At 45.6% G+C, this 24,258-nt stretch overlaps 2 protein-coding genes across 2 annotated transcripts; one reads left to right on the top strand and one right to left on the bottom strand.

Moving 5' to 3' along the window:
* Positions 1-825: 825 nt before the first annotated feature.
* Positions 826-21,147, bottom strand: LOC142218070 (dynein light chain Tctex-type 4-like). The gene is made up of 5 exons (XM_075286492.1): positions 21,088-21,147; positions 5,784-5,898; positions 4,249-4,398; positions 3,489-3,563; positions 826-1,180 (listed from the first exon to the last, which is right to left on the bottom strand). The coding sequence occupies exons 1-5, from the start codon at positions 21,093-21,095 to the stop codon at positions 833-835; spliced, it is 696 nt and encodes a 231-aa protein (XP_075142593.1). The 5' UTR covers positions 21,096-21,147; the 3' UTR covers positions 826-832.
* On the top strand, positions 15,392-24,258 carry CDCP2 (CUB domain containing protein 2). Its single transcript, XM_075286490.1, has 6 exons — positions 15,392-15,467; positions 15,788-16,135; positions 17,458-17,796; positions 18,619-18,972; positions 23,087-23,265; positions 23,920-24,258. The coding sequence occupies exons 1-6, from the start codon at positions 15,392-15,394 to the stop codon at positions 24,232-24,234; spliced, it is 1,611 nt and encodes a 536-aa protein (XP_075142591.1). The 3' UTR covers positions 24,235-24,258.

Genomic DNA, 24,258 nt, shown 5'->3' with positions numbered 1-24,258 from the left:
CCCCCAGTGCTGTGAGAAGACTCATTTGCATACCGACGAAAACCAGATTATATACCGAATGGCGGCGCGGAGAAGACATCTAAAGGTAGGAGAAGAATAGTCTTTCTTAAGGCTATCCCGACGTGGTAGTGAGAAAAAATTGAGTTTTAATGATAGGATCCCTTTAATGAGATTGGACTCTATCGTCACAACACGTTTGTGGAAGAGTATCATGGCACGGACAAAGGCCATTGCCGAGGACCTCAGAAGAAGAGTCGTTATTGCTTATCAGGCTGGAAAAGGTTACAGAACCATCTGTAGAGATTGGACTCCATCAGTCCACAGTCATGTAAACGATGAACCAATGGAAGAAATTCAAAACCATTATTACTTTTCCAAGGGGTACAGGACCCCGATACTCCATTTCCTCAGCCGCCCCCTATCACATTGAGTTTGCAACAATTTTTTGCAACATTTTGCTTAAAAATTTTTGTATAAAGAAATCCCCAAAATTTACAAAGACTATTAAGTGACTTAGTGACACCCTGGGGTGCCAGGCTGGATACATTCCCCTTATAATGTGGAGATGTTTGATAAAGGCCTATGGTTGGGTGAAATGTAAATAAAAAAAGTTAAAATTTGCCGGATTTTGGTCTGTCCAAAAATTTCAATTCCATCTACGTGTTTGCTTTTGGGTCGTGAGGTAAACACGACTAGTATTGGCGGTATTATCTATGTTATTTGATGGACAGGGTGGATAAATTTGCTCTGACTAATCTGTAACATTGCTGAGATATTTTGTATATGTCACGTTGGAACGGGCCGGCGTTACCAGATACGGCCCGATATGTCTTCACTCGGTATAAACTGCATAGACCATCGCTACGCAGAACATGGTGGAGTTCTCGAAGCTACAAGAGGTGACGTTATCAGAGTACGAGTCCCACAGACACTGACTGGTCATCAGAATGTCCTCCCGGTTCTTGCTCCCTATGGCCATGTTACAGATGAGTTTGTACCGCGGGGGCGTGACTTTGCGGACTATTTTCTTGATGTCTTCGCACAGGTTCTTAGTGAGGTCGGCCGAAGTACTTGGGTCGTAGGTCACGTTTCTTAGCTTTGACGTCAAAAATTCTTCGATGAGTTCTTTCGCCAGGGCGTATGGGAACCTTTGCGGGGGATTTGCAGAACCAGGAGGTACCTGATAAGAAATAGAAGACATCACATGACCTTCTTAAATGGATTCTACCATTATAATCAAACTTTTTGTCGATCACACGTAGGAATAGCCTTAAGAAAGCCTATTCTTCTCCTACCTTTAGATGTCTTCTCCGCGCCGCCGTTCGGTTGAAATCCCGTTTTTTGTCAGTATGCAAATGAGTTCTCTCGCAGCACTGGGGGCGTCCCCAATGCTGCGAGAGAACTCTCCAGCGACGACTCCATCTTCTTCAGGAACGGCCTCTTCACGCGCCTTCCTCTGGCGCTGGGGGTTATACTTCTATGCCTCGGGCAGAGCCGACTGCTCATGCCCACAGGCCACAAGAAAATGGCCGCTTACTTACTGTTTAAGCGGCCTAGAAGTTTTACTGGAAGAAGACGTGCGAAGAGACCATTCCTGAAGAAGATGGAGGCGGTGCTGGAGAGTTTTCTTGCAGCATTGGGGATGCCCCCAGTGCTGTTTGAGCGCTGAGGACCCGCCCCCAGTGCTGTGAGAGAACTCATTTGCATACCAACAAAAACCGTGATTTCTACAGAACGGCGGTGCAGAGAAGACATCTAAAGGTAGGAGAAGAATAGCCTTTCTTAAGGCTATCCCTACGTGTTAGTGAGAGAAAATGCAGTTTTAATGATAAGATCCCTTTAAGGCTGAGGCCCCACGTTCCGGAAATGCAGCTTTTGTTCCAGTTTTTTTGGCATTGTCAGGCCCGCTGTCATGTTACTTAGTGATCCTATATTTCTAGCTGTGCGTCAGTCAATATGACATTGCAGTTTTGAAATCACTTCCTGCGTAATATTCGGCCCTTTGTGTGTCTGAGCCGTGCATTGTATACGGAAGAGGCCGCTACTGTATACACAATGTCTCTGTGTGATGTGGACTTCTCGTGCAAACACACTTTACCGCTTGTGCCCTCTCACTTCACATTTGTATACATGGCAAACACTGGGCACTCCTTCCCTTTATGGAATGTGGCTGACCGCTATTTGTCATCGTGCTGCAATGTACAAATAAAGATTGAATTGTTCAGGGCAGATGGAAGAAAACCGCCACATCTCTTTCAATGTTTGCATTGTGAACCAGACAGATTCAATTTATTATACCATTGTAAAGCATTTATCAACTCCAACTCTTTACGTCCTTCAATAGGCGCCGCTCCACTGATTCTACTGGAATTTTTTTCTAGTCCCCACCATTCCTGAGCAATCACAGCTGATAGTTACAGCACAATTATAGTCTCTACTGTCAAGTGGGCGGTCGTAGGCTGAAACAGAAAGACAGACCCGCCCACCTGACAGCAGAAAGTATAATTATGCTGCAACTATTAACAATGATTGCTCAGGAATGGTGGGGGCTAGAGGAAAAACTCCAACTGTGCTGGAATCAGTAAGACGGGGACTATTGAGGTGGAGGGGTGAAAGGTCCTCTTTAAAGGGTCACAGGGTACATGGAGTCTGTTGTTGTATAAGGGAGAGTAGGAAATTATTTTCAGTCCACTTTCTGTATCTATTCCTTAGGGTTCACGAGGTCTCTATAGGATACAGAACTGTCCATTTTTGAAACCCACATAGAAGTGAATGGAGGGCTCCACATGCAGGCAGCCATGTCTATAGTCACAGTGGCCATGGGACAGGAGTCAGGGACCTTCAGACCACCATAGACAGGACCTTCTAGAACCCCCAAAAACGTATGAACTTAGAGTAGGGGAGTAAATCCTACCCAAAAAGGGACAATAAAATATAACCTTTATTGGTAAAATTAAAACACCCAAAAGGAACAAAAAAACAAACAATTCCCCATTTAAAAAGAAAGGGGATTAGGCTAGGGAATATAGATACTGTGTCTGTTTAAACACCTAGAAAACCCCTGCTAATACAGGAAATCTAAACAAATAATTTCCTATTAGTCTTTTTCAAAATGCTGCACTGCTCCACTAAAGGCTCCGTTTATAGCCTATCTATTCATGCTATTGCACACAGCACTAAACATTCGTCTGTGTACACACTTAGCTAGAGCATAGATCGCTGTTATCTTAATTGTTTGCTCTCCTCCTTTTTGTAGCCTTTGTTAATTAGTAGCCTACCAATTGGTGGGGAATTGTTTGTTTTTTTGTTTTTTTGTTCCTTTTGGGTGTTTTAATTTTACCAATAAAGGTTATATTTTATTGTCCCTTTTTGGGTAGGATTTACTCCCCTACTCTAAGTTCATACGTTTAAGCTGGGTACATAACAGATAAATCGACACATTTAGTGAATTTAGATCCCCCAAAAAAACTGAGTCCAAAAGACCTTACCTGTTCATTGATGATGGTGATGGGCTTGCGGTTTGGCGTGCGGGCTCTGGCCTTTCTCCTTAAAGCGGCTTGGTTCTGAAATAATTTTGGCAAGTAGTTTAAGCATTATTGTAATAAGACAGTCTATGTGTATGGGGAGGACCATTGTAATATACAGGGCTGAGCTAACACTATCTATCTATCTATCTATCTATCTATCTATCTATTTCCTATCTATCCATCTATTTATCTCCTATCTATCTATCTATCTATCTATCTATCTATCTATCTATCTATCTATCTATCTCCTATCTATCTATCTATCTATCTCCTATCTATCTATCTATCTATCTATCTATCTATCTATCTCCTATCTATCTATCTCCTATCTATCTATCTATCTATCTATCTATCTATCTATATCCTATCTATCTATCTCCTATCTATCTATCTATCTATCTATCTATCTATCTATCTATCTCCTATCTATCTATCTATCTCATATCTATCTATCTATCTATCTATCTCATATCTATCTATCTATCTATCTATCTATCTCTCTCCTATCTATCTATCTATCTATCTCATATCTATCTATCTATCTATCTATCTATCTATCTATCTATCTATCTATCTATCTATCTATCTATCTCACCATTATGGCAGCACTTGGATCCTTGGCTGCGCTGTGTGTATTGCAGCCTTGGCCTCTCTATAAGAGATGACTGATATATAATGTATACTTCCATTACTTGTATACACATAGTGCTGACACTTTTACCTTTAGTCTCAGTGTGATGCGTTGAGCCGCCAGCAGTCCTGACAGGCTGATGGATGGTCCAGGTTTTTTGGTTTCTGTAGGTTTTGGAGCTCCTTCACTTGGCGCAGGTTTGACATTTGCGGTTCCTCTGGAGCTTTGGGCAGCTGTGGGCTTAAGAAGACAAAGTACTGATGAATCGCTCATTATATCAAGTCTTCAAGATTATCTGTATTTATCACAATGTAATAGGAGATAATAGACCAGTCGGCGGGGGCGCTGGGCCGGGGTCACTCTTGGATCTTGCCATGAGGTGGCAAAGAATAAATCTGCACTTGACTGTTCGTCTCTCATTTCCTCTCTCCTGTTTTCCGCCATCGGAGCTGTCACTGGCAGGACTCCAATGATGCCAATGACGGGACCAGAACCGGGAGTGACCACTGCAGAAGACTGGGCAACGCCAGAGGGTCGAATTAGAGAACTGTCCCGGGCAGGCCCTCTTTTCTTGTGGGACCAGGGCAGGAGAGGGGTCACCTCGGAGTTGTCCTTCCTCAGCCAGACTTTGGTGATGACTCCATTGCCCTCCCCTACACTAGGGTACGGGGCCAAACTCATACTCAGAATGGAAACCGTGGCCACTGATGAACAGGGAATGTATTAGTCTATGGACACCGCCATTGATTGCAGCAGCCATAAAGCGCACACATCCTGCTGCACGGTCAACCCACAGTGCACTAAGGTACTATTGTATGGCGGTCTGTAAATCTCCACAATGATGGGAAAGAGAGGAATTAAAACACATAAAATTGCAATCATCTGAAACCATAGATATTGGTTTACTCCCATCCCCCACAGACAACACACACATCCGCACATGAGCAAGCATGCATGTGTACGGGGTGTGTATCAGGAATAGCTGCTGTATGGTCAGGTATGACCTTAGGCTCAGATTACTGCCGAGACCTTGTCCGTCCTGTCTGGGTCAATGGCCACATGACGTGATGGGTAAGACCGGTGTGTGCACAGGGACATGGTCGCGTGTATTATCTGAGCTGACACCCTGATATTGGTGCAGGCGCTAAGGAGCCATTCACATGGGGTATTTTTTGATTACTTTGGTGCAGCTTTTTACATCTATTCACTTAGTAACAATAGGGAGCAGTTTGGGTGACCTGGCACTGCCATCTATTACACACGGGAAAGCTGAATACTTATTGTTTGTCCTCTCCATGGCTGCAGACATTGGAGCCTGGCCCCGATCCTGACAAATCACCTATATGGAAGGAAAGGGTCATAAGGTTTGGGACATTGTGCACATGGCGTCCACAAATGGGAACTATGCCGAATATAGCTCAACTCCCAGCCCACATTTCCATAGCCAGTCGCTATGGCCTCTGCTGTGGCTTATAGAGGGGGGTCCCGAGTGAGGGTCACCCTTCTATGATGTCCATATGACCTACTAGCGACACAACCCTTCTGACTTCTCCCCTGACACTAGAATAAGTGCAACCCTCCATATCGGAATACAATGTCATGTACACACACTTCCGTCATCTTACGGTTTTCAAAGCCAAAGGGTCGCCATCGCGATTTGTTGCTCGAAAAGTCACACGGGATAGTTTCACCGCTCCGAGTCTCTTGCTCTCGCTTGTGGTGTCCATCATTGTGGAAGATCTAAATGCAAAGCATTAAAGGGTTAAGGGGAAAGACACTGGGAAATTAGTTATTTTTATGTTTTTGTTTTTTTTTAAAGTATTATATCCTTCAATGTTTACTCCGACCACTAAACCTAATCTTTGCATCACAGTCAGCATTACAATAGAAGATAACACCTCTATGCCATTGAACCATCATTACATCAAGTAGGTGATGTCACAGTTTATCTACTCCCATGTCCCTGCACAAAACATGCCATAAAAACTCTCCCATAGACTATTGCTGCCCATGGCCATGACTGTGCTGTAAAGCAGATCACTAAATGCTGTTAACAGAGCAGAACAAAAAGCTCAGGTAAGATGGCCGCCCCCATAATCATGGACAGCAAAGAAAACAATAACAACAGAAAGTGATAGAAGAATCCTGACCTCCCAGTGGCCCCTCACAAAATAGATTACATGCAACCTTGAAACACCTGTCTGCAGATGGGACCCTCCTCCTTCTACAGGAGTCATGGGATTAATCTAATAATGTCCAGCACCATGGGATTAATATAATAATGTACAGTACTATGGAATTAATGTAATAATGTCCAACACCATGGAATTAATATAATAATGTCCAACACCATGGGATTAATATAATAAAATACAGCACCATGGAAGTAATATAATAATGTACAGCACCATGGAATTAATATAATAATATACAGCACCATGGGATTAATATAATAATGTACAGTACTATGGAATTATATAATAATGTACAGTACTATGGAATTAATATAATAATATACAGCACCATGGGATTAATATAATAATGTACAGAGCACCATGGAATTAATATAATAATGTACAGCACCATGGAATTATATAATAATGTACAGCACCATGGAATTAATATAATAATGTACAGTACTATGGAATTAATATAATAATATACAGCACCATGGGATTAATATAATAATGTACAGCACCATGGAATTATATAATAATGTACAGCACCATGGGATTAATATAATAATATACAGCACCATGGGATTAATATAATAATGTACAGTACTATGGAATTAATGTAATAATGTCCAACACCATGGAATTAATATAATAATGTACAGCACCATGGGATTAATATAATAATGTACAGAGCACCATGGAATTAATATAATAATGTACAGCACCATGAGATTAATATAATAATGTACAGCACCATGGAATTATATAATAATGTACAGTACCATGGAATTAATATAATAATGTACAGTACTATGGAATTAATATAATAATATACAGCACCATGGGATTAATATAATAATGTACAGCACCATGGAATTATATAATAATGTACAGTACTATGGAATTAATATAATAATATACAGCACCATGGGATTAATATAATAATGTACAGTACTATGGAATTAATGTAATAATGTCCAACACCATGGAATTAATATAATAATGTACAGCACCATGGAAGTAATATAATAATGTACAGCACCATGGAATTATATAATAATATACAACACCATGGGATTAATATAATAATATACAGAACCATGGAAGTAATATAATAATGTACAGCACCATGGAATTAATATAATAATGTATAGCACCATGGGATTAATATAATAATATACAGAACCATGGAAGTAATATAATAATGTACAGCACCATGGAATTAATATAATAATGTACAGCACCATGGGATTAATATAATAATATACAGCACCATGGGATTAATGTAATATTGCATTATTGCTATACTTTATTATACATTACTTTACTATGCATTATACTGTATGTGAGGTTCTTAGCGCAGATTTTGGGAATATTGTCCACCGGCCACACTCCCCCTATATCTATATAACAAGAGACTCCTCTCTCTCTGGGTCATTGACCTACTAAGTATATAGTATTAGATAGGACTGATAGGATAAGAAGTAACTACAACAGTGGCATAAACAGATCCCCATATTCAATGTCCTATATCTGCGCCCTGGGTATACGGCTACGTGCGCTCTCTGATAAGTATACAGGCATTTACACTTGGCAGATTTGAGCAGGTTTTACCAGGCTGTAGTCCAGGTAAGTCGCTCTTGTTGCCGCTGTGACTTGTAGATGATCCCCTTACGGCATCCGATCCTGAGAGCTGCCTGCAGTGCGAGGTGAGCGGCCTGGACTCCTCCCGTATAAGCCTATAATACTCTGCTATGTTTACACACAGGTTTCCAACGCTCTGACTCGCTATCAATTACATTTCATGTTGACGACTTCATTCTGCTGCTGGATCTGCAAACATAACAACAGGCGAACAACAAGCGAGCCGCCGCCACACAACCTGGAACAGCTACGGGCACCTTAAAGGGTTAATGAGCGCCTGGGACTATTCCAAATAGAGAGACAACCTGCACCTTCAATGGCCGCCTTATAGTTAGTTGTTATTTGGTTAATGTTGGGTATAAGGATGTGTTCACACTGCGCTTCCAGTAGGTCCAGTAGGATTACAGTCTATGGTATAAGAAATCTAATGGTCACAGGTTTAATGGGGTTGTCTAGGTAAAAACTGTTTTGTTGCTCCGGTGTCCCAGGCCTCTGCTCAGTCACACGGCTTATACTGGTGGAAGTTCTCGCTGCACGTGGCCGCTAAGGTCAATCAGAGGCCTAAGGCAAGGAACCAAGATGTCTTGATTTAGGCCCGACGCTGGGTGCACACCAGCGTTCGGCACTCTGTATTAGGTTTGCAGAAGACGGAATCCTGTCATGCCGAGTCCAGCCGTCAGCGTTTTGAGCTCTCCGCGGCGAAACCGTTTTTTTTAAACCAGACAGAGTACTGCATGTCCGACTCTGTGTCCGGTTAAAAAAACGGTTTCACCGCGGAGAGCATAAAACGCTCCGGCGCTCACGGCCGGACACTTTTCAAACCCATACAAATGAATGGGTTTGAAAGATGCCGGCAGGTTTCCGTCTCCTACCCTGTTTTATGCAGGAAACCTGTATGAACGGAGTCCCGGGCGCAGATGTGAACGAGCCCTTAGCGGTCACGTACAGTGGGGACTTCCACCAGATGTAATGCACCTGGGCTTACCGCTGCAACCTGTGATTGTGATTGGGCCACAATGGTCACATGGGCATTCAGAGTATCATGATGTCATCGAGGAAACCAAGAGAGTGCCAAACAGAGGGGAGGGATGTGAGCGCGCCGAGCTGCATGAGCCCAGGGGCTTATGACTGGCCGTGGTGGTTAGAGGTTTCCCATCTTGTCCCTTCCTCTGCAGTCAGTTGTTTATTGACTGGAGGTCGGAAGTGGACGAGGCTTCCTTATAGTTATACCCACCACGGCGGCATGTGCTAAAAGTTCCACCGGGTGACACGTCTGTACTCTTCCTTAACGATAAAACGGGACAAGGTCCTACCATATGCCGCTGTGACTCCTGAGACCAGAAATTCACGGACGTATTAACATGTGGAACATCTAGGACATGCCTGCTGCTGTTTGATAACATGTCATGCTTGCTGTCTTGGGGTAACAAGGTTCTGCTTACATGTATTAGTTCATTAATAAAGCTGTGGCCAACCCCACCATTTACCCAACAATCACAGGCACAGCACGAGGAACAAGTTCAGTGGCAGATCAGCTTCACAGCTACCGAAACGCCAGAGCAGGCGGATCATCGACGCCGACAACACTCTCATTATATGGCGTCCCAGCGAGCTGCTGAGATGCCAGAACAATCACAGGCACAGTGTGAGAAACGAGCTCAGCAGCAGGACAGCTTAAGAGCTGCCGAAATGCTGGAGCAGGCAAACCATCGACGGCAGCAATTTGCGGAGTATAGGCGGATCATCGACGCCAACAACACGCAGAGAAAGTGGCAGGCAGAGACTAGTTTAATATATATGGTTTTTATCTTTTATGGTTACCGCTAGAGAGGCAGGGGATTGTTTCACAGGTCTCTTACAGCTGAGCAGGTGAGTATAAATGTTTTTTATGTTTTACGCCTCCCCTGGACCTCCACCATACCTCCCAACCGTCCCGATTTCCGCGGGACAGTCACGATTTGGGTGACATGTCCCGTGGTCCCAGTTGGAGGGAGGTATGTCCCGATTTCAACTCAGATCTGCGTCCAGAGGACGCAGATCTGAGTTGAACACATATGCGGCTGAAGCAAGGAGCTGCTCGCTTCGCCGCTGCGTCTCTCTCTCGCTGACACATGCGGCTGAAGCGAGGAGCTGACCTGTGTCAGCTCCTTGCTTCGCTGCTGCCGCCGGCTCCTGGCTTGTAGACGCGATGTACAAGCCAGGAGCCGGCGGCAGCAGCGAAGCGAGGAGCTGACACAGGTCAGCTCCTCGCTTCAGCCGCGTGTGTCAGCGAGACAGAGACGCAGCGGCGAAGCGAGCACGTGAGCAGCTTCAGCCGCATGTGTCAGGGAGAGAGGCGGGCAGAGAGCGGCGAGGGAGCGGAGGAGAAGGTAAGTTTAATGTGGAGGTGGAACGTGAATCTGGGGGCAGATGAAGGAGAGGACGGCATGACACTGGGGGCAGAGATGGAGAGGACATGAATCTGGGGGCAGAGATGGGGGACATGAATCTGGGGGCAGAGATGGAGGGACAGGAATCTGGGGGCAGAGATGTGGGACATGAATCTGGGGGCAGATATGGAGGGACATGAATCTGGGGGCAGAGATGGAGTGGACATGAAACTGGGGGCAGAGATGTGGGGACATGAATCTGGGGCAGAGATGGAGTGGACATGAATCTGGGGGCAGAGATGGGGAACATGAATCTGGGGGCAGAGATGGAGGGACATGAATCTGAGGGCAGAGATGGAGTGGACATGAAACTGGGGGCAGAGATGGAGTGGACATGAAACTGGGGGCAAAGATGGGGGACATGAATCTGGGGGCAGAGATGGAGAGGACATGAATCTGAGGGCAGAGATGGGGGACATGAATCTGGGGGCAGAGATGGGAGACATGAATCTGGGGGCAGAGATGGAGAGGACATGAATCTGGGGGCAGAGATGGAGAGGACATGAATCTGGGGGCAGAGATGGAGGGACATGAATCTGGGGGCAGAGATGGAGGGACATGAATCTGGGGGCAGAGATGTGGGACATGAATCTGGGGGCAGAGATGTGGGGACATGAATCTGGGGGCAGAGATGGAGAGAACATGAATCTGGGGCAGAAATGGAGGGACATGAATCTGGGGGCAGAGATGGAAGAGGGACATGAAACTGGGGCAGATGAAGGGTGTATATGAAACTGGGGGAGAGATAGAGGGGGGACATATAATTTACGGGTGACTGTAGGAGGATTATACTGTGTGCGGGCACATGAAATATTAACAAGTGGGCGGGGTCAACACAAAAGTGGGCGGGGCTAAATTTGCCGCGGCGCGCTATGCACGCCGCACATTTTGTCCCTCTTTCGGTTCTTCAAAAGTTGGGAGGTATGCCTCCACCTATCATACTATGTGGTCTGAAGAGACCCCCGACTATAATAGTTTCACTGAATCATAGGACCCGAGCCAGCCAAACCCGAAACAGAACTATTCTTGGGAGGTCTCTCTGTGCTCGATAGGGTTAGTCATAGTCACAGTCACTGATACTAAAACATGGTCATTACTGCCTTATATAGAGAATACAGTTAGATATCCAACCAGCAGGTGGCACCAGAATATATCACTTACATGTACTGTATATAATGTATACCATAAGAAATGTATTTATTATGCTTACTTATATAGCGCCATCCTATTCCACAGCACTGTACAGATATTGTCAATCACGGTCCCATATAGGGATCACAATCTACATTCCCTATCAGGATGTCTTTGGAGTGTGGGAGGAAACCGGAGTACACGGAGGAAACCCAGCAAACTAGGGGAGAGCATACAAAACTCCTTGCAGATCTTGTCTTTGGCAGGATTCAAACCCAGGACTCCAGCGCTGCAAGGATCTAATAGACAACACAAAGGCCGTATACTACAGGCTGCTATAGAAATGTCTTTAGGTATTGAACATATTATAATACATTTCTACTCTTGAAAATAATGTTTTATCCAGAGCTGGGGTGATATGCTGGGTCTGGTGACAGTAACCTATCTATCTGCAGGGCTGGGGTGATATGCTGGTTCTGGTGACAGTAACCTATCTATCTGCAGGGCTGGAGTGATATACTGGGTCTGGTGACAGTAACCTATCTATCTGCAGGGCTGGGGTGATATGCTGGTTCTGGTGACAGTAACCTATCTATCTGCAGGGCTGGGGTGATATACTGGGTCTGGTGACAGTAACCTATCTATCTGCAGGGCTGGGGTGATATGCTGGTTCTGGTGACAGTAACCTATCTATCTGCAGGGCTGGGGTGATATACTGGGTCTGGTGACAGTAACCTATCTATCTGCAGGGCTGGGGTGATACGCTGGTTCTGGTGAGAGTAACCTATCTATCTGCAGGGCTGGGGTGATATGCTGGTTCTGGTGACACTAACCTATCTATCTGCAGGGCTGGGGTGATATGCTGGTTCTGGTGACAGTAACCTATCTATCTGCAGGGCTGGAGTGATATGCTGGGTCTGGTGACAGTAACCTATCTATCTGCAGGGCTGGAGTGATATGCTGGGTCTGGTGACAGTAACCTATCTATCTGCAGGGCTGGGGTGATATGCTGGTTCTGGTGACAGTAACCTATCTATCTGCAGGGCTGGGGTGATATACTGGGTCTGGTGACAGTAACCTATCTATCTGCAGGGCTGGGGTGATATACTGGGTCTGGTGACAGTAACCTATCTATCTGCAGGGCTGGGGTGATATGCTGGTTCTGGTGACAGTAACCTATCTATCTGCAGGGCTGGGGTGATATACTGGGTCTGGTGACAGTAACCTATCTATCTGCAGGGCTGGGGTGATATACTGGGTCTGGTGACAGTAACCTATCTATCTGCAGGGCTGGGGTGATATACTGGGTCTGGTGACAGTAACCTATCTATCTGCAGGGCTGGGGTGATATGCTGGGTCTGGTGACAGTAACCTATCTATCTGCAGGGCTGGGGTGATATGCTGGTTCTGGTGACAGTAACCTATCTATCTGCAGGGCTGGGGTGATACGTTGGAGGTAGGTGGGGCCAGTGGTAGGTCTTACTGTACGTAAATTCGCCATGGTGCCCCGCACATTTTGTCCCTCTTTCAGACCGTTGTACGTTGGGAGGTTTGCCCATGCACCCCACTCTGACACTCGCTACAGGGGGCTCAGTGTTACCTAGTCTTTGGTGTTTGAGAGGGGCCCAAGGTCCTCTGTTACATAAGAAGCATTATAAAGTCACATGATACATTACATTGGGGCCCAGGGGATTCAGGACTCCCTATGACTAAAGTGAAGCAGAACAGACCCTGTACCGCCATGACTACACATGGATTACACCCCGCTGTATATATGACGAGCGCCTACATTTCCCCTTTGAGGTTTTAGACTTATTATTGTTTCATAAGAAAGAAAATGTCCGAGCGGCCATTCTGTGGTTATAGATGAGGACGGCCGGCTACAGAGAAACCCAAGAGATGGGATGTCTGGCAGAGATCCCGGCTGTACGTGAGCGCCGGCCTGACCCTATTAGCAAGTAATGGGGGATTCCTGGGAAAGATAACAAACCGGAATCTTGTCTGAAGGGAAATCCATTACTGGATAGTTTGGTAAAATTAGAAAGATCCTGTAAGAAGCTTTAGAGCAGGGGTAGGGAACCTTCAGCTCTCCAGCTGCTGTGAAACTACAACTCCCAGCATGCTCCATTCACTTCCATGGGAGTTCCAAGAACAGCAGAGCAAGTATGCATGCTGGGAGTTGCAGTTTTGCAACAGCTGGAGAGCCGTACGTTCCCTACCCCTGCTTTAGAAGATCTCCTATATACTCCATAGGGGGCGGTATTATATATTTATGCTGGTGTAAGAAGATCTGCAGTGGTGGATTCGCCCTCAGTCTGCCTCTGAAGATTCAACCTGTGAACTGCCAGGGCACAAACAAGGGATTTTGGTTATATATGTAATTTTATGGTAAAGGGTTTACATGGTCAGCTTAAATAAAGCTCTTTAAACAGCTGATCAGCAGGGGTCCCAGGTGTCAGACCCCTATCACATATTGATGACCTGCCCCAAGGATAGAGCGTCAGTATACAGGTCCTACATAACCCCTTTCACAGTGTGCATATTCCGCCACGGCTGCTGCGACGGGATGCCGATGCTGTGCACAGCATCCCGTCGCGGCTTTCCACTCCGGATTAGGCCCAAATGAATAGGTCTAGACCGGAGCATGCTGCCACGAGGCGGACACTGTGGCTGAATCATCCGCGGATTCCACCTGAAGAAAAGGCAGCACGTTTCCTTTTTCTGCCAGCGGCAACATGCCGCTAGCGAAAAAAAGAACACTAGTGGTCTACATAGACCACCATTGTGAGGGGGCGGATTATGACGTGGATTCCGCACCAAAATCCGCCCCCTATTGCCCCGTGTGAACGGGGCCTAAGACTAAGGCCCCAGATTGCAGAAACAGAGCCAGAACCTCGCAAAGTCAATGAAATTTTGGTTAATCTCATCCACACATTGCGGAAAATAAATGCTAATGTTAATTTTTGCTGCGGGGTGGTGTTTTCCGTATTTTTGGCGCATCATTCTTTACCCGCATTTCACTATGTGGGGGTGTTTGCCTTAGGGTACATTCATGCATACAAATTTGCCCTGGATTTTGGGAAAGATTCCGCCCTAAATCTGCCTCCCATTGGTTTCAGAGATCACAGCAGGCCATTGAACAAATCAGCGTCGATCTTTCCGAGGATTCAGCGTCTTGAGACTCCTTGCCGATCAGGCTCATTCTTCTGGGTATCTTTAGCAGGGGGAAGCCATCGGAACACCAATGCCCCGAGTTGGCCAGACCGTAACCGAATATGGCGGCAGAAAACGTATAGGAATTTCCCTTCCTTTTCTGCATTGTGAATGTAGACAGAAATGTATAACACACTGCAGCTGCTGCAGAACCTCTTTTTTAAACACAGCATTATAGGTCAATCAATGGTAGGCACAAAAGAAGAACACGATCAATGACCGCTTCTTCATATAGAGATAAGTGACGCCTATGTAGCGCCGCTGATCTCTGTATTGTGACAGCTATGGTTTACCGACGTGTCTAAGGGCATTTCCATTGATGTGTATTATAGGATGATACGACCATTGAGCTGTACTATATTGTCAGCTCCAGGACCATTACGCCTGTACGGCCCGCTACTCCGTCACTGTCAGCCGGAACATCTCCCTGTGATTTAATGCAGGTAGTGAGTAGGATAGCGTAAATCCAGCAGGGACACCCGATACACATCAGAACATTGAGGGTGGAGAGAAAAGTGAGATCAAGTTCCTATTCAGACATCGGATGAATTATTAATCCTATAGCAGCTCCGTCTCTGTGACTCTTATCTGGGCTGGAGTCGGAGAGCGCTGGATATATTACAGTCCTAGCGTTGCAATATGCAGAATATTCATTGCAAGTTTATCTTCATGATAAGCGTCTTATGGAAGACTCCCGAGGTGCTCGCACGGAAAGGTAAGTAGAGACTTCCCGGGCTATGTAACTTGCCGTCTACTAAGCATCAAATGGAGTGAGACCTCTCAAGTTACTTCTCGCTTTTCAATCCGGCGTATGTTCATCCGAGATCAAAATGGAGGGGTATAGCCTGTAAGTAAGACTCGGAGGACCTGAACTGTTCTTGGAAAGATCTTTGTCTAGACTGTCGGGCCTGGTTTTGCTGGTTGAGAGGTCAAATTTTAGGTTAAAATTGTATCCAGCACCCTGGTCTTAAGACATTGTGGTTCCGGGGTTGGAGAGGTCCTTGATGTTTGTCTAAGTCTTTCTTCTCTTCTCAGGTGTGAAATGCGGGGGTGTACTCTCAGCGCCAGTAGGGCACCTGTCCAGCCCCAACTTCCCGAGGGTCTACCCTCCGTACACTGAGTGCAGCTGGCTCATCGTGGTGTCGGAAGGATCCACCATTCAGCTCACCTTCCAGGAATTTAACCTTGAATACCACGACACCTGTGAATACGACTACGTCAAGATCTACAATGGGGCGTCCAGGGATGAAGGGAACCTTTTGGGAACATTTTGCGGTTCCCAGTTGCCTCCGAACCTGACATCATCCTGGCATGTACTGTCGGTCATCTTTCATTCGGACAAACACGTGGGGAGCAGTGGATTTTCTGCTACTTATAGGAAGGGTAAGTTTTTACGGGGAGGACTACCCTGTTCCAAAATGTATCTTTACTCAAAAAATTGACAATTGTTTCAAGATCTAGTAAGTTGTATTTCTTACTGACTGCAATTTTAAAGCTCTCATGTAAAAAAAACAAATGAGCCTGTGTGCTGCAGTGTTATTGGGAAGTTATGTGCTCCCCTCTGGAGCACAGACCTCAATTCTGCTCCTCTGTTGCACACAGTGGGAGGAATGGTTGTTCCTAATATTGTGAGTGCAATGTTAGATGTTCCAGAATAATTAAAGGGTTTTCACAGACCCGGCAGTGTTTTTATACACCAGATAGGACATCACTATATGGTTGGTTGAGGTCCAACATCAGGACCCTGCACCAATCAACTGTATTTCTGAAAAATGTTATACATTCCCTCCTGTGTTTCCTGTATGAAGGTCAATAACGATCAGTGTGAGTCCATTAGAGCTTGATCAGACTCCCAGAGATTTGCACTGTGGGTCTGAAAACACTGTGTGCATCAGAGTGGCAGAGAGGAGGTCAGTGCTCCAGAGGGGAGCACATAACTTATTGATAACGTTGTCAGTAAGATATTTAGTAACATTACCCTATACACTGGTTTATTAAAGAGTCCTATTATAAGCCTGGGTTATTATATGAATCTACTAACACACTGTCGATACCTGGCAAGGATAGATAGTTGACAATCCAAAATCAATTTTATACAACCCCCAATGGGCTTGTATTACCAGTGAAAATCCACAACATTGCACAGCTATATAGTGCAATTGCACAGTATTATAACCATGGTGTATACTAATGCAGTAGAGCTCCTAAGAAGGAACGTATGCAACAATATCTGATTTCTGTTCCAACACCCAGGCCTTAAAGGGGTGTTCCAGAGTTTATTAATTGATGACCCATCCATAGGTAAGCAGTGAAGAGGCCACAGTGCTCACCCAAACACTGTGGCCTCTTCAAATAGCTGATCGGCGGAGGTCCCTAGGAAATAGACTATAGTACTCTTCAAATTTGGGTGTCTCCTGCTGGAGCCTGGGTCTACCAAAGGATCCTCTGGTACCCTGGTGGGCCAGTCTGGCACTGGGTCCAAGTTGTAATTGTCTGTGGCTATAGAAGTGCATATACCAGCCCAATGTGGTGACACTGTCACGCTGTCATGCCTACCGGGCTGTAATTAGTACTTGTGATGTGATCTATTTGGGGATACAAGATGGCGGGATTATTTACTGTTATGTAATATCTATGCAAATGGTAGCTGTAGTTTTATGTTCGTTATTGATGCCTTCTTTACCTTGTACTGAATGGTCTTACAGATATCTGTGGCGGAGTCCTCACCAGCCTCTCCGGGGTCATCACCAGCCCAGACTACCCTGACAACTACCCCAACAATGCAGAGTGCCACTGGCTAATCAGCGCAGCCCCTCATTCCAAAATCCGACTGGTGTTCACAGACTTCCAGCTGGAGAGCCAGGAGTGTAACTTTGATTATGTGGCGGTCTTCGATGGCTCCAGTCAAGAAGAAGGACACGTCCGCCATTACTGTGGCACCACCAAACCTCCAGAGACCACATCGTCTTCCAATGAGTTACTGGTGGTCTTTAAATCTGACTTTAACATTGGAGGACGAGGTTTCAGGGCACATTTCTCATCAGGTATGTTGGTTTCAGTTAATGAAATGGGCACCTGATGGACCCCATTATAAGCAATGGGGCCCCTTAGGATCCAACTGCCAGAAGAACAGATAGGACAACGCAAATGTGAACATGGCGCAACAAATTAATCCCATTTATACATTGTTTTCACTTCAAGAGGTGACATAGGATTAAGAAAACATGGCGGCCTTCTTTTGAAACAGCGCCACTCCTATACCATAGGTTGTGTCTGGTATTGCAGCTCAGAAATAAAAGGAGCTAAAGAGCAAACATGAACATTTCATTTTGGGTCCAAAATGTTGTGCTATTTATTTCACATGACATATATACTGGGGTTACAGCTCTGTTTGCTAACACACTGCTCACAACCTGCTAGCATAAGGTTTGGCTTAGGGCTCGGAGTCCAGTGGGCGGTTCTACTCAGTGACTGACAGGTACATATCAACCTTGGGTGTCCAACTACTAGCCCCATCGATCATTTCAATGAAGGAGCCACACTCTCAGCCAACCACCACCTTCCTTTCATTATTAGCACAGCACCATCTCGTTGGTTGTGGCCAGGCCTGGTACTGCAGCTCAGTTCCATTCACTGGTTGGGCACTGTGCCCTTCATCCCGCTGATCAGCACCGGTCCACTGGAAGGATATTGTAGGCCCAACTTTCTTTACCATAGGCCACAAGTGTCACGACCTCTGTCAGTGACCAATAGCCCAGGGATTATATGGCGCCACTTGCGGTGTTCCTCTCATACACAAAATTCCAAAAAAAAACAACATATATTTAATTCTGTTTCCGAATATGACCCTCTCTTTTATGTCTTAGGTGAGTGCCAGGACGTGTTCACAATGATGAAAGGCAACATCACCAGCCCCCGATACCCGGATATGTACCCCAACAATATCATCTGTCAGTGGAACATCCAGCTACCCCCAGGTTTTCGCATTAAGCTGTTTTTCCGAGACGTTGAGCTGGAGGAGATGAACTCTCTGACGGACGAGTGCGACTACGACTACCTGGCTGTGTACGACGGGCAGAGTGCAAGCGACAAACCACTGGGCCGATGGTGCGGGACAGATACACCGCCACCTCTGATTTCCAGCAAGAACAATCTGCTGCTGGTGTTGGCCACAGACAGAGACACCGCCAACAGGGGCTTCTCCGTGTCCTATATTGGAAGTAAGTCTAAAATTTGTGTTTTTGTCAAGAGCCCTTTAAGGGCGGGGGCACACATGGGAATATTTTGGGTGTTTTTGCATCATTTTTAGGGGGTTTTATTTGTTGAAAGCATCAAGCGAGTCGCAGATTTTTGGCACATGGGTGGGGTACAGCTTCACACACACAAATTTTACATCTCAGAAGTGTAATAATAAATGTGCCCCAATGGGTTCCACAAAAAAAACAAGCCCTCATAGGGCTATGTCAATGGGAAAAAGTTAAACAGTTATGATGGGGAGATACCCAAAGTGTCCAAATGGTCTAGGGTTGGGGCCAGGCCATTCAGGGACATGGTCAGTGGCAGAACTGACATCACCTTCAATGTACAGACGTAGCAGAGTTCACTCCAAGTTCCGCATTTGGGTAACCCACTGCTACATCTGTATATGCCCCGTATACATACGTAGGGATGGGAAGTCTCACAAAGGACTGATCTGAATTGATCATATGCCATCGCGTTGGTGATAACCACCATGGGAATCTCCATACAGATGTGTAAGTAGTCTACGGTCTATTAGTGTCAATGGAGGAACGCGGCTCCCTGCAGCCTCCGGGGCCAATTTCAGACACAAAACTCGAGACATTGCGAAATTAAATTATTCCGAGAGATGATCGCTCCTAAATAAGGAAGCCTAAAAGCAAAGGAAATGCAATTTCCAATGATTTACAATCTGTCTCCTGGACCTGAGGATTGGGTTTCTCGGCCTCTCGCTGTAATGCGCTTTTTTTTTTCGTATATAGGAAAAGCTTTTAATGGTTTTCTAATGTACTGGCTATAAGAAGCCTTCTCATCTCTTATTGATTCACTCGGAGAATTACAGACTCAGCTCCATTGTTGTTACTTGCACAAATGATGCCGGGATGCTATTTTAACCCTCTGCGGGCTTATAATGAAGTGCACCATACCGATACATCTATTGCAGGAAGCCATTTTACAGAGTGACCCTTACTGACCAGCCCATCGATCCACAAGATGTCTCTCATACTGTCAGACCTGACTTACAAGTCACGGGGAAACTTTCCACAGGTGACATAAAATGTACAGAGGCTTTGTGGATCCTCTGCTGTAAATTCAAGTAAAGAAAGACAGCTAGGCATTGTGTCTGGTCACATGTCTGACAACAAGTAGTTGTAGTCTGTTTCCAAGGGCGACCAGAGGAATTTTAAAAATTAACTCTTTTTGTTTTCCGTCAACGTTTTTCCGTCCACCGACTACCCGCCGGGCATCGGTATTCAGTCACGGCTTTCTGCTGATTTAGGGGAAGATTCCCTACATGTCATCGGCCCCTAAAGGTATAATGAATAGAGATGAGCGAACAGTAAAATGTTCGATATTCCATATTCGTTTCGAGTAGCCCCTCAATATTCGACTACTCGAATCGAATATTGAATCCTATTATAGTCTATGGGGGGAAAATGCTCGTTTCAGGGGTAGGCAACGTTCGATCAAATTATACTTACCAAGTCCACGAGTGAGGGTCGGGCTGGATCCTTCGAGAAGTCTTCTCCGTGCAGCGTCCCTGCGGCATCTTCCAGCTCTGAATTCACTCTGCCAGGCATCGGGCCTGGGCAGAGCCGACTGCGCATGCCTGCACTACAAGAAAATGGCTGCTTACATTCAAAGCGGCCATTTTCTTGTAGCGCGGGCATGCGCAGTCGGCTCTGCCCAGGCCTGATGCCTGGCAGAGTGAATTCAGAGCCAGAAGACGCTGCGGGGACGCTGCTCGGAGAAGACTTCTAAAGGTAGGGGAAGAACCAGCGTTGATTGGCCGACTGTATAGCATTCGGCCAATCAATGCTGGTTGTGCATTGAACTTTTCCATTCGAATAGCGAGTGGTACTCGATTGAGTACGAGTATTTCGAATACCGTAGTATTCGATCGAATACCTACTCGCTCATCTCTAGCAATGAAGTGACTGAAAAAAAACTCGTCAGTTAAAAAATAGACAAGTTCTGTATTTTTCTATTTTAACGGACCCAGTAGAATAAGTGGGTCTGTTTTTAAAGGAAGTTACGTTAAAAACTACGTTAAAAACTAACCAGATTAAGGCCTCCATTATGAAAAACAGACGTACCTGTACATTTTTGCATCTGTTCTGTGGCTGTTTTTTATGGCCGGGTGTCATCCATTTTGTATCTTCTTTATAGGAACCTTTAAAAAAAAAAGAAAAGATGAATTTCATTGGTCTTTCTTTTTTGACCCTGCCCACTGATCCGTTTTTAACACATCAATCTTGGACATTAGTCTGTTTCATATACATTAAAAACGGATCTAGTGACGTCTACCAGTGATGTCGGTCGTCAGAAATACGGACTACACGTAACCATTCTCAATGTGTGACTGTCGTGTGAATAGGGCCTAACCCTGACTAGAGTGATATTAGGTCCACTCACCTAGATGTCTGTACCTCATAGTGGTGGTAGAATTTAAGGACCACTAAATCTTCATGTTTGCATTTTTAGACTATTAAGTAGAGACATTTATTACCACAGTCTGACAATCCAATTAGTCTGATACCGGCAGTAAATACTCAGAAATACTTTCTCAGACCAGGCCGATACATAAATAATTCAGGGCCTAGAGCAGTCGCCTGTGGACTCCAACTACAAGAGTGTTGTGTCCGTTAAGGAGCGTAACTACCGCAGAGGCAGCAGAGGCGGCTGCCACAGGGCCCGGGCCATTAGGGGGCCCGGTGACAGCCGCTACCGCTGCGTTTTTTTTTTTTTTTTAATAGGCCGTTACGGGCCCTATTTACTTGCCGATCCTGGCTGGGCTGGGATCGGCAAGTGACACCGCGGGCCCCACAAATACTATCATTATACTCGGGGGGTCTTTGCAGACCCCTGAGTATAATGATCGGCGGACTGGGAGAGGTAAGGGAACGTAACAAACACTGTTACTTACCTCTCCACAATCCTCCCAGGCCTCCTTCATACTTTTCTGACGTCTCTGATGTCACATGAACCCGGCCTGCTTCCCGGGTCATGTGACGTCCGACATCATAGAAGAAGGACGGCAGCAGAGAAGACAGCGTAGGAGCCGGGGACAGGTAAGAAACAGTAATTTTTTATGTTTTATTCCCCTGAGTCTCCGATTATTAAACTCTGGGGTCTGAAAAGACCCCAGAGTATAATAATTGTTTATGGGTGTCCACTATGGGGCTATAATACTATGTGCAGGGGCGACTATGGGGGTATAATACTGTGTGCAGGGGCCACTATTGGGGATAATACTGTGTGCAGGGGCCACTAATGGACATAATACCGTGTGCAGGGGCCACTACGGGACATAATAGAGTGCGGAGGAGGGGGTCAGTCGAGGCCTTCGGCGTCGGTTGAGGGGAGGGGGGGCCATGTCAAAAGTTCGCCACGGGGCCCCGCCATTCCTAGTTACGCCACTGCCTCCGTTTATTACCAAAAACAGGATAATACACACAGTGATGTCACAGTACAGAGATAATACACACAGTGATGTCACAGTACAGAGATAATACACACAGTGATGTCACAGTACAGGAATAATACACACAGTGATGTCACAGTACAGAGATAATACATACAGTAATGTCACAGTACAGAGATAATACACACAGTGATGTCACAGTACAGGATAATACACACAGTGATGTCACAGTACAGAGATAATACACACAGTGATGTCACAGTACAGGGATAATACACACAGTGATGTCACAGTACAGAGATAATACACACAGTGATGTCACAGTACAGAGATAATACACACAGTGATGTCACAGTACAGAGATAATACACACAGTGATGTCACAGTACAGGATAATACACACAGTGATGTCACAGTACAGGATAATACACACAGTGATGTCACAGTACAGGGATAATACACACAGTGATGTCACAGTACAGAGATAATACACAGTGATGTCACAGTACAGGATAATACACACAGTGATGTCACAATGTAATGATGATTTATTAATCTAATCACATTTAGTTATGGAAAGTGATGGCGGTCTCAGGTAATTATTGGAGATTCCTAATGTAAGTAGCAGATTTATTAGACTTTTATACTGTTTTCTCTTCCTTTCTCCATAGTGGTTCCCATTAATATCAGCTGCACCCGCACAGACTTCCACATTCAGATTCCGGTCCAGTCTGTTCCCCAGTTAGAGAGGAGCCATATCTACCTGGGATCACCGGCCTGTGCCGCACAGTTATCCGGCAGTAACTACAAGATATACGCTCGCTTTGATACCTGCGGTACAGAACCTCAGGTAACCTGCCGATAACGCAGAGATGATAGAGGGATGCATGGGGAAAATAGAGACACAAAACCATAGATGCTTCTATATGTATATAATGCTTCTTTTGTTCCAAAAACAGCGCCACCTCTGTCCACAGGCTGTGTGTAGTATTACCACCTGACTTCAAAAGAACTGAGCTGTAATACCACGCAAAACCTGTGCTTTTTTTGGAGAAAGGCAGCCATGTCTATTAATCCTGGACAACCCCTTTAATTTAGGACAATGACAAGTCAAGAGTGGCTTCAGCAGAATTGGGAAATATAAAGGAAGCGCTCATACTCCCTCTTGCTAAAGCCACTTTTGGCTTTGGCTTAAAAAACACAGCAATATTTGTCACCTCAGTCTTAAAAGGGTTTTTCCAGACTTATATGTTGATAACAGCGCCACTCTTGTTTACTGGCTGGATCTGGTATTACAACTCATCCTTTTTCCCCTCTAATGGGTCGAGTTGCAATACCAGACTCAACCCATGAGTGGCGCTGGCACTGGAAGTAAGCAGCCAAGTGGAGACTTCGAAAGGCCTAATGTTGCCTCTACGTCTGTGACGTTTTTAGGAAGCTCCTAGTAGTAGCGTCAAGGCCTAGAAGCCTCACAGGATCCTCACAGTCCCCATTTTATTTGCAGAAAAGGAACCACACCTCCGTCATCGTGAGCATCCTCTATGTGGACTTTTCCATGGGCGGTCAGGAGGACATCCATGAGTATGAAGTGCAGTGCGAACCCAAAAGGAAGGAGGCCTCGGTGCGCATCTTATCTGGGTCAGACCCGGCCCTGCTTAATGGAAGAGCGGAGAACATCGGCCAGTCGGAGCTCCCGGAGGCCGAGGCTTCAGAGAGCAGTGAGCGCGGGCAGGACAGCAGCGACGTGGTGTTCATCAGCATCTGTATACTGGCCGGGGTCCTCATGCTTATTGCAGTGGTGGGACTGGTGTTACTGTGACACCCCAAAATTATCTCAATGACA

This window comes from Leptodactylus fuscus, chromosome 9 (genome assembly GCF_031893055.1).
Source record: "Leptodactylus fuscus isolate aLepFus1 chromosome 9, aLepFus1.hap2, whole genome shotgun sequence".
Classification (NCBI taxonomy): domain Eukaryota; kingdom Metazoa; phylum Chordata; class Amphibia; order Anura; family Leptodactylidae; genus Leptodactylus; species Leptodactylus fuscus.
This window is presented reverse-complemented; position numbering and strand designations above follow the sequence as displayed.

Coding starts and splice junctions, on each gene's coding strand:
- CDCP2 (XM_075286490.1), top strand. CDS start 15,392: ATGCAGAATATTCATTGCAAGTTTATCTTCATGATAAGCGTCTTATGG. Junction 18,973..23,086: donor CTCCGTGTCCTATATTGGAA/GTAAGTCTAAAA, acceptor CTTTCTCCATAG/TGGTTCCCATTAATATCAGC. Junction 23,266..23,919: donor CCTGCGGTACAGAACCTCAG/GTAACCTGCCGA, acceptor TTTTATTTGCAG/AAAAGGAACCACACCTCCGT.
- LOC142218070 (XM_075286492.1), bottom strand. Junction 4,399..5,783: donor ACCCTTTGGCTTTGAAAACC/GTAAGATGACGG, acceptor TGTCTTCTTAAG/CCCACAGCTGCCCAAAGCTC. Junction 1,181..3,488: donor TCACCATCATCAATGAACAG/GTAAGGTCTTTT, acceptor ATTTCTTATCAG/GTACCTCCTGGTTCTGCAAA.